Source organism: Atta cephalotes (assembly GCF_000143395.1).
Source record: "Atta cephalotes unplaced genomic scaffold scaffold00032, whole genome shotgun sequence".
Taxonomy (NCBI): Eukaryota; Metazoa; Arthropoda; class Insecta; order Hymenoptera; family Formicidae; genus Atta; species Atta cephalotes.
Window position 1 is genome coordinate 1,996,767 of NW_012130096.1, and position 15,737 is coordinate 2,012,503.

At 41.8% G+C, this 15,737-nt stretch overlaps 1 protein-coding gene across 1 annotated transcript in view; it reads right to left on the reverse strand.

The window, feature by feature from the left end:
- The window catches only part of LOC105621152, a 95,550-nt gene that overhangs the window by 30,474 nt on the left and 49,339 nt on the right, over positions 1-15,737 (reverse strand). The window contains exons 6-13 of the mRNA XM_012202621.1: positions 10,031-15,637; positions 5,669-5,716; positions 2,898-3,097; positions 1,763-1,925; positions 1,528-1,620; positions 1,137-1,276; positions 884-956; positions 612-647 (exon numbers count right to left, since the gene is read on the reverse strand). Coding sequence (XP_012058011.1) covers positions 612-647; positions 884-956; positions 1,137-1,276; positions 1,528-1,620; positions 1,763-1,925; positions 2,898-3,097; positions 5,669-5,716; positions 10,031-15,637 — 6,360 coding nt within the window. The remainder of the gene's footprint in view (positions 1-611; positions 648-883; positions 957-1,136; positions 1,277-1,527; positions 1,621-1,762; positions 1,926-2,897; positions 3,098-5,668; positions 5,717-10,030; positions 15,638-15,737) is intronic.

A 15,737-nucleotide genomic window follows, 5' to 3' on the forward strand; every position in this document is an offset into this window, starting at 1 on the left:
TCAACTCAAGAAGTTCCCCCGCGACAGCGAAGAAGAATTTACGCTAACTCGAAAAGTTGTCCCGACTTTGATATATTCGATGGGAGATCCCGTACCGTCTGATAAGACGTTCAATACAGTCTGTGTAAACCAATCTCTCATAAGTTAAAACACACATTAATGGTACTCGATTAATCGAATTAACCACGATGTTAATCTAGAGAACGAGAGTCCCGCCGGGGAGAGGCAGATGTTAATTATCAGTTGGATGTTAGACAAGGTAGTCATTTATGTATCTGTTGCAAATTGTTTATTACTGTTTTTCACGCTCGATGTAACTGTTAAACGGCGAGTATATGTACAGCGACAATTGTTATCTTGCGTTACGCAGAAGGCCATACATCAGTTGCCAATATACGGAAAATAGCACCCTGACGCGATACATTTTTGCTACACGACCGGAAATTATCTCTCCACCGCGTTTTATTTTACAGGTATTAGTTACGCTGTTGTTACACAAATCATGGCTAGAGTGACTGCGTTACGCAGCGCACCCACGCACAGCGTAATATTAGTAGCAAATGTCGCAATTCGACCATCGCAGCAGTCATGCGCGGTAGCTGTATATTCACCTCTTCTTGATTTGTATTTTATGGTTACGTAGTCATCTGGAAACAAAATTATGGAATTATATGCGAATTGCCCGTTCACCGATCAATGTTATTATTCCAAATGCGCGTATTTATCGGAATCGAATATTAAATTCCTTATTTAGCCCGTAAATAATAATGATATTAATTTAGTATTGTATGTCCAACATAACAAAAATACGGGAATAATTATTTGTATCCTCTCAAGTAAAATTTTATTTATTTAATAATCACATCGTAATTACAAAACTTACCGTTTCTATCAGCGCGATGCAACGAGTCATACATTTTCTTGTACCATTTCGCTTGATTGCTTTCCTTGATTTCCTAGAAGTAATTTATCGAGATAGTATTAAGAAAGTGCATCGCACGATGAAAATAATTACTCGTTTATAATGTGATTAAAAATGACGATATAAATCATTCATTTCTTACATAACTGCTTGCCAAGCGTTCATCGCATCGATTGGAAAATTTATACTTTTAGTTTAATAATTAACAACCTACCGATCTTAACACAAGAGGGATACCTTCCCTAGTCACCGGTCCGATTCCCTCGAATTTTCGAGGGCTCAGATCGGCCATCTTCTTCGGCAGTTCATTCTCCGTTTCTGGCTCGCTCTCGTATTCTTTCTTCAATGTGTAGACTGAACGATTCAATTTCACAATAAATCATTAGCACTCGCGTACGCAATCAGAAAATAGGTCGACACATATAGTAATTAGACACAGCTAATTAGCGACGTTAGTGATAATAAGAAACATAAACGGATTTTCGAAAATCATTTATATTGGATACGTTTATATTGGGCGGCTTTCATATAAAAAACGAACCATAATATAATAATCATAATGCTATAACATTCGACTAGTTGGCTTATAACTGATCGATACTTACTTATCTCTCCCGGAGAGATTAGCGGTCTTTCGTCGTTCACTGGCCGATTATCGCTTTCCTCCAAGTAAGCTGCGCCTTTCGGCAATTGTCCCTCTACAATAAAATCGCAATAAAATCTACAATAAATCGGTAATTTAGTGTAACGAAGAATAAAAAAATGTAATTCCGCAAATCTTTGATTTTCTCATTCATTCTGCCTCCGATAAGCAGAATAATTCTTATAATGGGTGCTGACCTCGCGCTTTCTGCAGCAATGTGATGGTCGGATTCTGGGCACGTGGCAATCGCGGCGTAGACGCGAGGGTATTCAACCCCTGAGAGGGTGCCGAATGCGAATTCACGATTCGCGAGATGCCACTCTCCTTCTTCTCTTCGCCTTCCCAGGGCGGAGGCGCCTCCTTGAACAGAATCTCGTGTAAGAGTGCGCATCTTTGAACTTTTTATCATCGATGCAAGAAGATGATTCGAATAAAGCGATCATACATATTACAGCTTTCCGTTCTTTCCTTTGTCAAGAGAATTTTTATTACTGTATTTACTAAAGAGTTGTCCGAATTGGATTTTATTCCAAGTTTGTTCGCCAAACTTAACCCTTTGAAGATGCAAAGAAACTTACATGGAACCTTGTTTTCTAAGGGAAGACACTGAATTCGATTCTGGCCTCAAAATTTTAAAATTCAAGACTATCACGAAACTCGATTTTAGGAGATTCTTGGTATCGCTGAGTTTAAATGTAGCCTGAAAATCTCAAATTTCAAAAGAGTAACTTCCAATGAAAGAGGATTTGGTATATCATAAGATTCATAATCAGAGTTTGGAAGTTAGTTTGAAAATCAGCACTAACTGTTTGCAAACACTGATGAGCTTCAAATAAAGCGAAATTCAAAACTTGATGATACTTCGTAATTAAAAATTCTCTAAAACCATGTTGTATGTGATAATCGGATTGTTTTGGAAATTTTGTGTATTCATTATATATTGAATCTATTACATTTTTAATGTTTTTTAAAAATCAAATAAAACATTATCCAATTATTATTATGAGGATATTTATAATAATCAGATTATAATAATCAGATTATTTTTACATTGTACCCACTATATTGAATCTACCATTTTAAATTTATTTTTGATTGCAAAATCGAATAAATCATTATCAAATTCTGTACATATTAAATATCTGTATATATATCAAAGTATCAAATATCCTGTATAGATCGAGTTTCATGACACTCGAATGAGCAGTTTACAAAATGAAAGGTGTGTTCAAATGGGCACGCCCACAAAAAGTTAATGATTTAATCAATCACGAATTTAATTTTTATGCCAGATAATTATAGCTAACGTCTCGATATAATTGGCTGACATACTTCCTTCGGCTGTCTCTTCCGGCTTAGTACAGGACTATCGAATGGCACAGGACGAAATTCCTTCCTCTCAGCGACAGGGCTCGCGCCGGCGTTAGCGGGAGTCCAAACCGGCGGAATCGGCTCGTTCTTCTTCTGTGATTCTTTCTTTCGTTCGGGACTCGGTGCCTTCTCAGCTGGCGTTTGTCCTGGCGACCAAACGCCTGGCAACGAAAATTCACTTTTAAGAATGTAATTGATATGGTATATCCACGAGACCTTTGTTAATCAACACTCATTGTCAGGCAAATTTGGTTATCGTCAGATGGAATAACAATAATCTTATTAAAAAAGAAGGCCAAGCCGATCGATTACTTCCTATAAATGAACCCAGCTTTTATCATTTTTAAATTTATGTATAATTCAATACATTAGTTCCTGATATAGGAGCTAATTAAAGAAAGACTGCCAATAAAGGAACAAAAGGTCTTTACTCCTGCAACAGCTACGCTGTATGGATTTGGTGGATTGGCACTAAAGCTAACATATGAAATGTACGGACGCTAATCTTGGCACACAGGGGAGCATACATTACATAAGGGATCATCTTTTTCCCTACTATTTCCTATTTCCTCATTTTGCCACGTCATTGCCTATTACTAATTCGATTTAAAAACGATTCTTTGACGTAAACGATCCGAAAATCATATCCATTTATATTAATCGCGTAAACAATCTGGAAAGAAATGAAACCGTAGGAAAGATACTTTTACAGATCGCCGTTTCTAACCTCGGAGTAATATTTTTTAACGGCTGATAAACAAAGATTTTATTAACTCGTTACCGCGGTCTAAATAAGAACAAATGTCATGTCGCAATGTCGCGTCGGTGACATAAACGAAGTTATTGACGGGTGACGACGTTTGAATGTCAGATGGGGAACGTTACGAGCACGATAAAGATACATCGTCGCTACAGTGAGTCAGGCACATATGCCAGTCGGAATTGAACCTCTCGGCCAATTTACAGAACCATATCTCTCGCGGTCGCGCGGCAACAGGAAATCAGGGGTAGTTCATTTGGGACGCTGGTAAAATTAGAAGCTCGTGTGGGCGGCGTTAGGTATTATGAGATACGCATAATTGCAATTGGCTGAGAACAACCTGAACACAATGCCGCGGCGACGCATTTTCTGGAGCGATACATTTTCTGCGCACGACACTTTAGCGAAACGTTACGCATTCGATGAATATGAATTCGGGTTGATCAAGAGGAATCGAATGCGGAGATAAAGAAATTGGGAAAAACATAAATATCTGGGCTTTCTGATCGAGTCGTTACAAAGAAAAAATTTTGTCTCAAACAACCTTCAACATGCATGACTGTTGAGGTAACTGTAGTGACCACGTCCTTTATTGTAAAGGACAGAGTCCTTTAGTTCAGGTTCTTTATATTTATTTATTTTTTTCAAAATTCAATTTTGTCTAATATTAAGAAAAATTTCTTTCTAATTAACATTCCAAATATAATATACTTGGAATGAGCGAATTTTTATAGAAATTATCGACAATTTTAATTTTGTGCAAAAACAATATTAACCCAAACAGAATAACAAAGTCACAATAACATCAAAATAAGTCTTGATTGACTGAAAAGTGATAATAATAAAATTTTTTAATAATAAAATTTTAATAATAAAATTTGCAGCTATTTTGACATCATTTTGATATTATGATAACTTGTGCTTAACTTGGAAGTTATCTCAGATATACTGCGTGAAAATTTCAGAAATTCAAACACACTTCTGACAGTCACAAACTACCTTGGAAATATTTAGGAATAAAATCTTTAGATATTCAGCTTCGGCCTTTATTTTCTTTGAAATCGATATAATCACTGAGAGATAACATATGTTTATCCGGAGATGAGATAATTAAATCAAACTAGAAATTAAGATTTATATAAAAATATTATTAGGCACCAAGATTCACTTTAAACGAATATGGTCTTCTTCGCTTATTTGTGTGAACATTTCTTTGCTGATTTTCACTTATTATACAATAATTGATGTTACACACGTTACAATCTATGTACGACAATAACGGCTATACATTTTCACTAATTGCAACGTACGTGCGATTAATCAATGCTGTCGCGACGCCAGCTGCATCCAGCATTCGAAATGTCAAAAACATAGAATTGCCATCGTTTTTGGATCGTGTATCGACATGCACACGCTATTCGCAACTAACAACCGTGGCAATGGTGATTAGTCGAAACACCGATACTGTAAGGACGACGTTCTCGGTAACCAAAATTAATGCCTCTTCCCTCCTGGATAAATTACTAAACGAGATTACGCGTTTTACTCGGGGAAATACATGTACGGAGATACGCACACGTTTATGTGTGGCAGGGACTTAATTACAATCTCGTTGCTAAGAACACACGTGGCCCCACACAATACGATCTATATCCTACATACGTAATTAATTTTATTACATTTTCGAAACGAACGTTGGTTAACGTAATAGAAGCACACTCTCCCAATGGCAATTCCATTTCTCTTATCGCGTTGTTCATCATTCAATTACTGGCTCCAGTATATTCGAAAAGTTAATTAATTAATTATCGAAAGTTCCATTAAAAATGTTAATAGACAAATATTCTTGTAGTTACTCGAGAAGGGGCAACGTTGGATATTAATATTTCGGATTGCATCTTCAGTCATTATGCAAGATGCACGACGAAATTATTCTGTTAGTTTTCTTCACACATTCCTCGCGCAGGTTTACCTGGTTTCGCCGACGAGGCTTTAAACGTGGGGGCGAACATAACGTTTTCTGAAAGAATTAAACAACATTTTGTCAAACAAAATGTCTCGGGTTCTCGCCATTTCGTAAATCGTATTATTTTTAATGACAAATTTTTGAACGAATTTCTTTTCACGTATCTCACGATTTCTCATCATAATTAATTCATACGTCTGTGACAATTTTTCTAATCTAAATCATTAACTATCAACGCGGAATATCTTGATGCTTGTCGCAACTGCGCGATGTAAGACTTATATTACACTCCGCGTTCAATATCATCTGGAGAGCTCTTCAAAGTTACTTTCACGATGAAACCGCCACTATTCATTAATATAAAAGCGATCTTGATGGAATGCCGTGAAACGAGCGCAAAGAGAAGAATAAAACCAAGTAGACTGCTTTATTCCAACAGACTAAGAGTATACCAGCGCCATAATGCATTTCGAAAACTGATCGTATAACTTACGAATATTAAAATCAGAATTTATCGAATTACTCTACTTGTTTATGAAGTTCCTTCAATATATCTTAAGATAAAATTAATTTCTGTCGCGTCAATTATCTTATTTATTTTTGCCAATTTAACATCTTTATATTTTCTTATGAATTTTCTCGTTGATTTGAAAGGCAATAATTTGAAAAACACGTAATCCTTTTTTGAGGATTTCCTTCGGAAAGATGCGAGTTCCGAGCTTCCTTACGACCGCGGAACTACCTGTTGAAGAAATTTACGAACACCTATCATGCCTTCATCCCTCGCTATCCTTCGATAATGCATCAACTTTTTCGAAATCACTCACTTTTCTCCAACATCGTCACTTTACGATTTCAACGACCTCTTTTTTTATTCGCGGCACCGCGTATCTCAATGGGATACTCTTCTCGGCGAGACACGAGAAAGTAGCACGGTAGGTGCCAGCCGACTGAAGCGTCGCGACGCCGCGCCGACGAGACTCGACGCCACGCCGCGCGACGCTTACTACGCCGACGTCGACGTCGTTCGAGGCTACTCTACACGAAATCTTGAATCCACTGCCAACAAACCGAGCTATATACGTGTGTATACGTTTGCTTGGAAAATGGATTTGAATTCTCTCAATCTTCAATCCGACGTTAAAATAAAGTAATATTAAAGTAAAATAAATAATGTTTAAAATTTCATATGATAAATTTGTTTTTTATCCCTGCATTAGACTGCACTAGAATTCTCTTTTTCGCTTTGACCAAATATAAAATATGTATCTGTCTCACTTTAAGTCTCAAAAGTGTATACTAGTTCAGCCACAGAAAAGACTTAATTCTATAATTCATCCGGGACATTTCAGTTTTTCAATATTAATATTTTTTGCAAATAATGTCACAAAGCATTCAATAATGATATTTTTTATGTAACGCATGCAATGATTAAGCAAAATTGCAAACGCACCTTGCCCAAGTAGAAATCCCCTGCCGATTCTTAAAGCTTTGTCGATCTCGTGCAGCAGATCATTTTCATTCCTGACTCTTCTCTTCGCAATGGCATCGCAGCCGCTCTCTTTGATTAACAAAGCATATGCCCATATCCACCAAAAAGAAAAAAAATAAAAAGATGCAATAAAATTAATTTCGAGCAGCGCGCCGTGAACTTGTTAGCAAGTCGCAAGCCAGAATTGAACGACAAAGAAATTCTTCAAGATTTTTAAATATCCGTCAGTCGTTTATAAAAAAAGAAAAAAAAGAATTGATGTATCAATTGAAATGATACAAATAATCTTGTATCCACAGACGGATACGGTATCCTAAATTCGCACATTTAGTCTCGACGGAACGCATGCTGTGGCTAAACTTTCGTGCTAAAGTTAGAATAGAAAATAAACAGGCGCTTCGGTAACCGCGTCGAAAAGTTCACGAGACTTACGAAATACAAATAACCGCAGTGAGTTAATAGTAATAGACGAACGATGTCCGCACGCTTTGATAATGTGTCAATAAAAATTAACATTGTTGCACGAATAAACGACTTTTATCAAATATCAACTAATACATCTAACATCGCCGTTTTTTCATATATTTTTCTCTCTGCAAGAGAATTGATTGGTGTAAAAATATTTGAACAAAACGTGCACTCGTGCCGTACCTATTGTAATATATTCATAACATGTACATGTACTGTCAGCAAACAAGTGGGCTGAAAGATTAAAAAAAGCGAGCATGCAATACGTGGTGAAAAAAGCGATTTTAGATGAGATGCGAAGATGAATGATTTATCAAAACAAATGAGAGAATCTTCATTTACATTAATTATATCATCACAATTGAAGCTTTTGACAAAAAATTTTAAAGCTCTTAAAAACAAAAGGATGCTAAAAATATTTGCTTAAATGTTAAGAGAGAACTTCTGTGGATTCTATTCGATCATCATATTATGGCGAACTCCAAAATATCATCAAGTACTTCTTAATTGTAGATAGAGTATAATATGTATATATAAACAATTTAACAGAGAAAAATTCTCAGTCTCCACGAAAGGATGTGCGGACCAGCGGGCCAGTAGGCCACGTCGCGTGATTGAAAATAGCTGAAAACAAGAGAACGGTGGTTCCGGCGCACTGGCCGAAATGGCGAACACGTCCTATGAGCGATTGGCCTATTTCTCGTCGCGGTGTCTTTATATTTAGATTCCCATCTTCCAATGAATCACAAACACCGCGCCCCGGCGATCGCGGGATGAAGGAAAGAGTAAATCGCAGGCTAGTATTCTACTATCATCAAACGTGGCACTATCTAAATGACAACGTCGATAGCGATAGAAAACGCATCGTGTCGAATAGAATTTTGTGGGAACTTTTCTCTAAATTCTTCACAGTGGAATCTCATTCTAAAGACTAAAATTTCACTCTTAAAGATTAAAAATTCATTCTTGAAAAAGAATGATAGAATTTTCACTTTTTAGAGTGAGATTTCACTCCAAAGAATTTAGAAAGTTTAAAAAACAGTAATTTTGCATTGTCATCTTATCTCGAAGAAAGAGAGATATTTTTGAATTACCCAGTATAACGATGACAAGATTAAAGATTCTGCGACTATAATCGGCTCCAGGGAGTCGACGCGTGAACGACATGACGCAATTTGATAGCCTCTGTATCTCCACGTTGATATCCGTTATCGCAAACTGTCGCGGTTCATTATCCGCGACGTTGTTCTCAGCGCCACGAACACGAATGTTAACGCAATAATTTTCCATAGCGTCGGTTTGATGAATCGATCACGTCTCAAAATAAATGTCAAAATATACGAGCAGCACGCGTGTCGATTGCGTGCCGGATTTATATCGCGGAATATTAAATCCCGCTGCAGGCGTACTCGATATCACATTAGGCAGAGAGCTGGCAATGAGAGGAAAGCGCGTAAACACGCATATTTATTACAATATCACGTTAACTCGCGCGTTTTATGCATACAATGAGATTCATTATTTGTACAAGACTGATCGTATCGTTGCGAGATGAGTTATTAATCGGATTACGGAATTGGAGCAATCTGGACTGTGTGATTATGATGCTGCACGACCTGCACCAACGTAAATAGATCGACGCGCTTCCGCTTTGCCGAGAGAACTAATCTTGCCTCCGAAGCTGTGCAGGAAAACAGTACTCAAGACAGTAATGAGATTTCCGTTTCGATGTTACCGCTTGTCTCCCATATTAAGAAAGTTCGCTTACGATGTGATAGCTAAAGCGATCCGACGAGAACATTTATTGGAGAAATCCCCAATTTTTCGCTTTTCAATAATTTTAATCAAATCGTGATGTTTTAAATTTTACAATTCAATTTTATTTGTACTGAATTGAAGATGAGAAATTTGTGATATTCCAAAAAAATATTTCAATTAATTGTAATATGAATATTACTTTATCGCGCTTTATTATGTGAAATTTTATATCGTTGCTTTCAGTCTCTTTAAATCACTTATTAAAACGAGTTTGTAAAAGGGACATTGCGCTGAATAAACATTTTAATAAAAGATTAATTATTTATCCTTCCTTCATTTTTTGTCCAACAGTCCTTTCATGTATTGTTGGCACCAGGCGAACAGATAAAAAGAATTAGCATAATACCAAGAACGTTAGTGACGACAAACACTAAGGCATCTACGGACGTCGAACAAGATGCGCACGTTACGTTAGTGGTTGTTAAAAGGCGTCCCTTGGCGAGACATTCGAGAGTTCAAGACGGATTTGTTTGACTTCCGGACGGGACATTCTTTCTCAGCAGCCACCAATCGGCACGGCACCAATCATCATCGCAACACGACGAGCAACACAGCAAACTCCATCGTCCATTCCAATCGCCGTAACTCACCGCCCTCGTCGTCGCTCATCGTGGAGATCTTCAAGAACTCCCGCAGATGTTTCGGCAGCTTCCGAACGTCCTGCAGCTCCTTGCCGTCTATTAGGAACTTCGCGTTGATCAGAGCATCGCCATCTTCATCCTCGTGCTCCGTCCCGCTCTCATCGAGATTGATCCCGAACTTGTTCAATCTGCTGCGTGCCTTCTCGATGAATTCCTTTGCCATCGCGCTCATGTTACCATCCGCTTTGCGTTTGATATCTTCGTGCGAGCTGATCTTCACGACTTTGTGGCTCTTCCGCTCCTGCCGCTCTAATACCTTGTGCACGTACTCGTCGTACATTCGCTGGCGAAATGCCTCCCCGTTCGTTGGTAATTTCGTCGGTCTCCTCACTTCAACGTTCTTACGCTGAGTCATCTTTTCAGTGAACACCTCAGAGTCGTTTCTCGGTGTCCCTGTCGACTGCGTTTTCGTGCAACGATCGTTCACTTCGTCCTCGCGAGACTTAAACGTTCCATTTTCCTCCATTCTCGCCAAGTTTTCCTTCTGCGTGATCACATGGCGTTCCTCATGTTTAATACTTTCTGAGGATTTCTCTTCGTGATGCCCGTTCTCATGATATACTTTCTTCAAAAACTGCCGATTGCCTACTTTATCAATCGTCTCTATACGATTCTTTTCTATATTCCGTGACTTCTCTTGCCAAGATTCTTTTTGAATTCTCGGCTCGCTTCGATAGATTTCTTTGAAGCATTTCTCCTCGAGACCTCGAGGTCCCGCTCGCATATCTTCCCCACATTTTCCGTCTGTCATCCCATGGACATCGATCGGAATTTTACGTTCACGTTCGAGATTTAAGCTGATTTTTTTCGAGGTTTCTTCGGGAGACGATCTCCTCGTGTCGTCACATTGTTTCGTTCGATGAAAATGCGTTTGAAATTCCTCGAAAGCCTTTCTTTCCTCCTCTTCCGCTAATATCACGTTTTTTAGTTGATCTTCCAACAACTCGATATATCTCAGCTGCTGAGTGAAATATTCTTGAGGTAAGGAGCCCTTCTTATCATCGTCGAGCCGCCGTGATGTTTCCGTCTGTAGCTCTTTCAATTTATCCATGATCTCCACAGCGGCCACGTGTTTCAATTTCTCCGCTTCATGGTGTCCTTTTCGTGGTTCCAGACGATTTCTCGGCGGACTCTGATCAAAAATACTCGTCGTATCGATGCACGATCTATCGACCGTGACCGCGCGCTTCGGCAACGGTGGTACCTCGAGTTTGTTGTCGATCAATGCCGGATTCACGTGCTTGCCAAGATCGATTGTCTTCCTGAGAGGAGGCGTCCTCTTGCCAGTAGCATCCATCAATCGATCGGTACCGGTACCGTTCAGCACGATCGGACACTTAATATTATTCGCTAACAATCTCTCTGAATCGTGAGTTATCGCGTTGTTGTTTGCCGACAATCGATGTTCAGCCCGAGCGGCAGAACGTGTCGCAATCTTAAGCCGATCAGACTGGACCACGTGACCATTCGGCTTATCGTCGCTCGATTCGCCATCCTCGCCTCTCGTTGCCGCCAAGAATAGCTCGTTCGTAGTGGCGCTTCGGCGATCGTGTCTGACTAGATTCAACCAGTCGCTCGGCCGAGACTCGGCCTTGAAACATTCTTGACCCCTGCGCCCAAAAGAGTCGCCAATGGCGTCATCGGTTATCGTCTTCGTCTGATCCGCGAGTGTATCGTTTCGAGGACTGTTTCGTTCTTCCTTGATAATTTCCAGCAGCCTGCTGCTAGAACTATCGATCATGTTGTCTCGATGACTCGCTCGAATAGTCGGCTTAGATATTTTCGAAATCGCATTATTATCCTCTTTGATCGGATGAATCTCAACTCGGTACTGCGGCAGAGGAACGTAATGTGGCTGTTCCTCGTGATAACTATACCGATTTAGGAACTTTCGGTGAAGGTCCAGCAGAGTATCGGCACTCGTGCGAACCTGCGTGGCCTGTTGCGACGGCGACAGGCATACCAGAAGCCTGGGGTCCGTTGTAATGAGCGCACGCCACCGTGGTTCCCGGTTCTCCATCTCGTTTTCCGACTCTGACAACTCAATATTAATGCTTTTCGGTAACTTGGCCTGGTCTGAAACAGCGTTCGTAATGTCGTTAAGACGATGCCGCTCACTCTCGTCCGACGTTTTCGTTAGTCCGTGCCGTCGATCACTCACTCCATGCATTGAGTTTAGTCGAGCGTTATCATGTAGATGCGCCGGCGCGTCACTCACAAACCTCTGTAGAGTCCGCAAACTCTCGAAGATGTTGAACTTTGGCGTAGTGATCTCGCCTATCACTTGCGGTCCATACGGCATCGACAGAATCCTCTCAACGCAGAGCTTCCTGAGAGAAGGTGGTTGTCGCGACACGTCTTTCGTGGCTGTCTCAGGAGTTTCTGAAACCGCTTTCTTCAATGGCACATGATAAAAATCCTCCACAGGCGAGTAAGGGACCGGCTGAGGTGATTTCGAATTCTCTCTCGGCGTCGTCTCATTTGCGGATCTTTCCGTGTTTTTCAGCAAGGTGAGCTTCCGTTTCAAAGATTCTCCCACTTCGTCTTTCAAATTCTCCTCTCTCGTCTCGCGGACAATCGCGGTAATATCGGTCAATGACGCTTCCAATGGACGATGCTTTACGGTGTTCAAGGATGTGGTGCTGCTGGACGAGTCATGTCCTTGAACATCGATTAACTCATCCTCAAGCGAGGGACTCTCGCTCACTGGGACGTCCGTTCTTTGAAAGCTTGCCTCGTCGTCGGACGAATTCCTCATGTCGCTCTCTCGGGATGAGCTGCGCGTTTCTTCCTCGTGCTTTTCCTCGCGCCTCTCTTCGCGCTTCGACTCCCACGTCGAATACTTCGAATTGCGAAGGCCATCGCGCTGGTTAGCGCTCATACTCTCCTCGTGTCGTTCGATTATTCTCGTCTCCGACATCTCACTCTTCACTATTCGTTCGCGGTGAAGGCCAGATGTCGATTTCTCGTTCTTCTCGATTTTTCCCTCGGGTTTCTTCTTGCTCTTTGAACTCGACGTACCCATCGTCGATTTGTCTCTTACCGAAAAATTCGAATGAGTATCTGATTTATTGCACCTCGGTGATTCGTGATTCGCTGAAGAATCCTTCCTTTCCGAATTCGTGTGTTTTTCCTGACCCGAGGGATACCGGCACACATCGGCCTCACCCTTCTGCCGGCACGACGACGCGTTTTGATCATAAGCCACCGATGCAGCGGGCGTCGCGAATTTCCCTTCCTCGCGACGCGTTATTTCCGTGCTAGTCGTGCTTGCCAACGTGACGACGTGCGTACCGGTGTCGCGCGAGCGTGACAGATCATCGTCGCGAATACCCGATGACGCGATAGATCGACCGCCCTCGGTCGAAACTTTAACGTTCTCGGTTGTCGGAGCGGTGTCGGCGCGTTTGACCTGATTTATACGGCCACGAATCTCATTAGCGCGAACGATTGTCGAGATGAGGTCACGCGAGCTCGAAAAATCTTCGCTATAAATTGCCCGACCGGTCCTCGACATGCAAGAACTCTTGCAAACTCCGGGAAGCTCCGGCCGTCGTGGCAGCTCGTCGTCCGCCGCTTCACAACTCGCAAGCTTCCGCACGGATAAATTCGTCGACTCGTCGTGTTTGCGTCCGTCGCCGTTCGCCGCAACAGACGTCTGAATCTTCGCGCCGCTCGAAATATAGTCTATTTCAGGTGGCGTCGGCGGTCTCTGAGGCTCGCGGCTGAAACTAGATGACCTCTTCGGTAGAGGCGGCGGTTGCTTCGTTTCCGACAGGGTTACTTCGCTCGATGACGAATTCGAGGCTGAATCAACTCTGTCATCCACTTGTGATATGCTGTGATTAACGATCCTGCAAGTCTCGATGGAATCTTTTCGTGGAACATCGCGGTTGTCTGATTTTGCAGGTGCCTCGACTGCGGACGAAAATTTATTACCTTCCGCTTTACTTACATCTGCGTCACTGATATCACTTACAGTCACAATACTTGTCACGTTTTTTTCTAGCTTCTCCGCTTCATTATTTTCCTCACCGTCTTTCGTAGTATCATTTTTCACAATCTCAATTTCCTCAATAATACAACAGTCCTCGAGGTTTAAATTAGCTCTCGTCGCGTCTACTAAAGTTTCCAGAGATTCATTATTTAGGATGTCGTCCTTTGCATTCATTTTTTCGCTCATCATTTCAGTCACAGGATCAATGTCTTTTATTACTTCGGTTTCAGGACTCGCGACGTTTTCAATCTCGTCGTCAGTGTTTGCTTTATCGCGTGAACATAATTCCGAAATGTCATTCTTCATCGTATCAATCTTAATCTTAATATCGTATTTCGATTTCTCATCAGCCAATTCAATTTTATCAGTATCAACCCTTCTCGCTTCGATGTCATCCGTCGATGTCATCTTCTCGACAGAATGCCTGTCTTCGCGCCGATACTTGCTGATTTCTTCATTTATGAAATCTCTGATATGTTGTGCCTCGTCTTCCGATAATCTTTCACCCTCCTCTTGTATAATATCCAGAAAGCTGCTGGCGTAATGCGACGCCGACATCGCGCGCTTCCTCGTTTTCCGACGTGGCGAGCTAGCTGCTTTTTCAAAGGATCTGTTCTCTTCTGCCGCGAAATCGCACGTAATTTTCTCGAGAGTTCTCCCCTCATCCTCAATTACTTCTTCGGAGAAACTCGGTAGTTGCAGGTCCTCGATAAAATTTCGCAGCTTTTTCTCCACGTCTCTAGGCATCACGGTGGCCCACATCAGAGTCGGGGATTCCATTTCCGGTTTGGGAAACTTTTTCTGTGGCACGTATTGCTGCCCGATCCGATCCCTTGGCTTGAATTCCACGCGATCCTCGGAATCCTGTCCCCCGACTGACTCTGCATCGGATTCGAATTCGACGATTGCTGACCCACAATCGGCCTCCGCATCGCTGTCATTGACTTCTCGAATCTCCAATCGAGTCTCATTCTCTCGCGAGAGCCTGGCCTTTATACAACCAGAAAGCGGCCGTACCAATTCCACTGGTTCCGATATCGTCACTATCGTTGCTTCCTTCAATGCTCCGTTACCATTTCCGGTCTCCAAAATACCCACCCCGGCGATATGGCCGATCGTCGCTTCCAGAGGTAAACTGCTGACGGTCGTGATCTCGATTATCCCGGGACGAGATTCTGCCAGGTCGATCTTCTCGATTCTGCGCTTATCGTTCGGTTGGAATCTGCATCTGTGATTCAACGAGGATCCGCCCCGATCCTCGTTTTCGGTCAAGTCGACATTCTCCGGAACGGGATTCTCCGCGACGGAGTCGTTCGTCTTCGAGTTGTCGTCATCGTCATCGTCGCCGTTATCACGCTCGTTCCTCGAGGTCAGACGATTTTCCTCCTCGAGCTTCCTCTGCTCGGCCTTTCGCGAGGATTCCGTGATGTTCGTCGGTGGCTGAGGGGGTCGCCGTCGGTTCCGATTCCTGCGGCTGCGGTTGCGGTTGCGCGCATTGCCCTGCGGCATCACGGCGTAGTCCTCCGCGTCGGTTGCGTAATCCAGAAGGTCGCGATGTCCTACGATGTCGTGAATTTGTGGAAAAACTCGTAGCGCACGTTCTGGCACATCGTCTTCTCTCTCTCTCTCTCTCTCTCTCACTCTCTCTACTCTCTATCT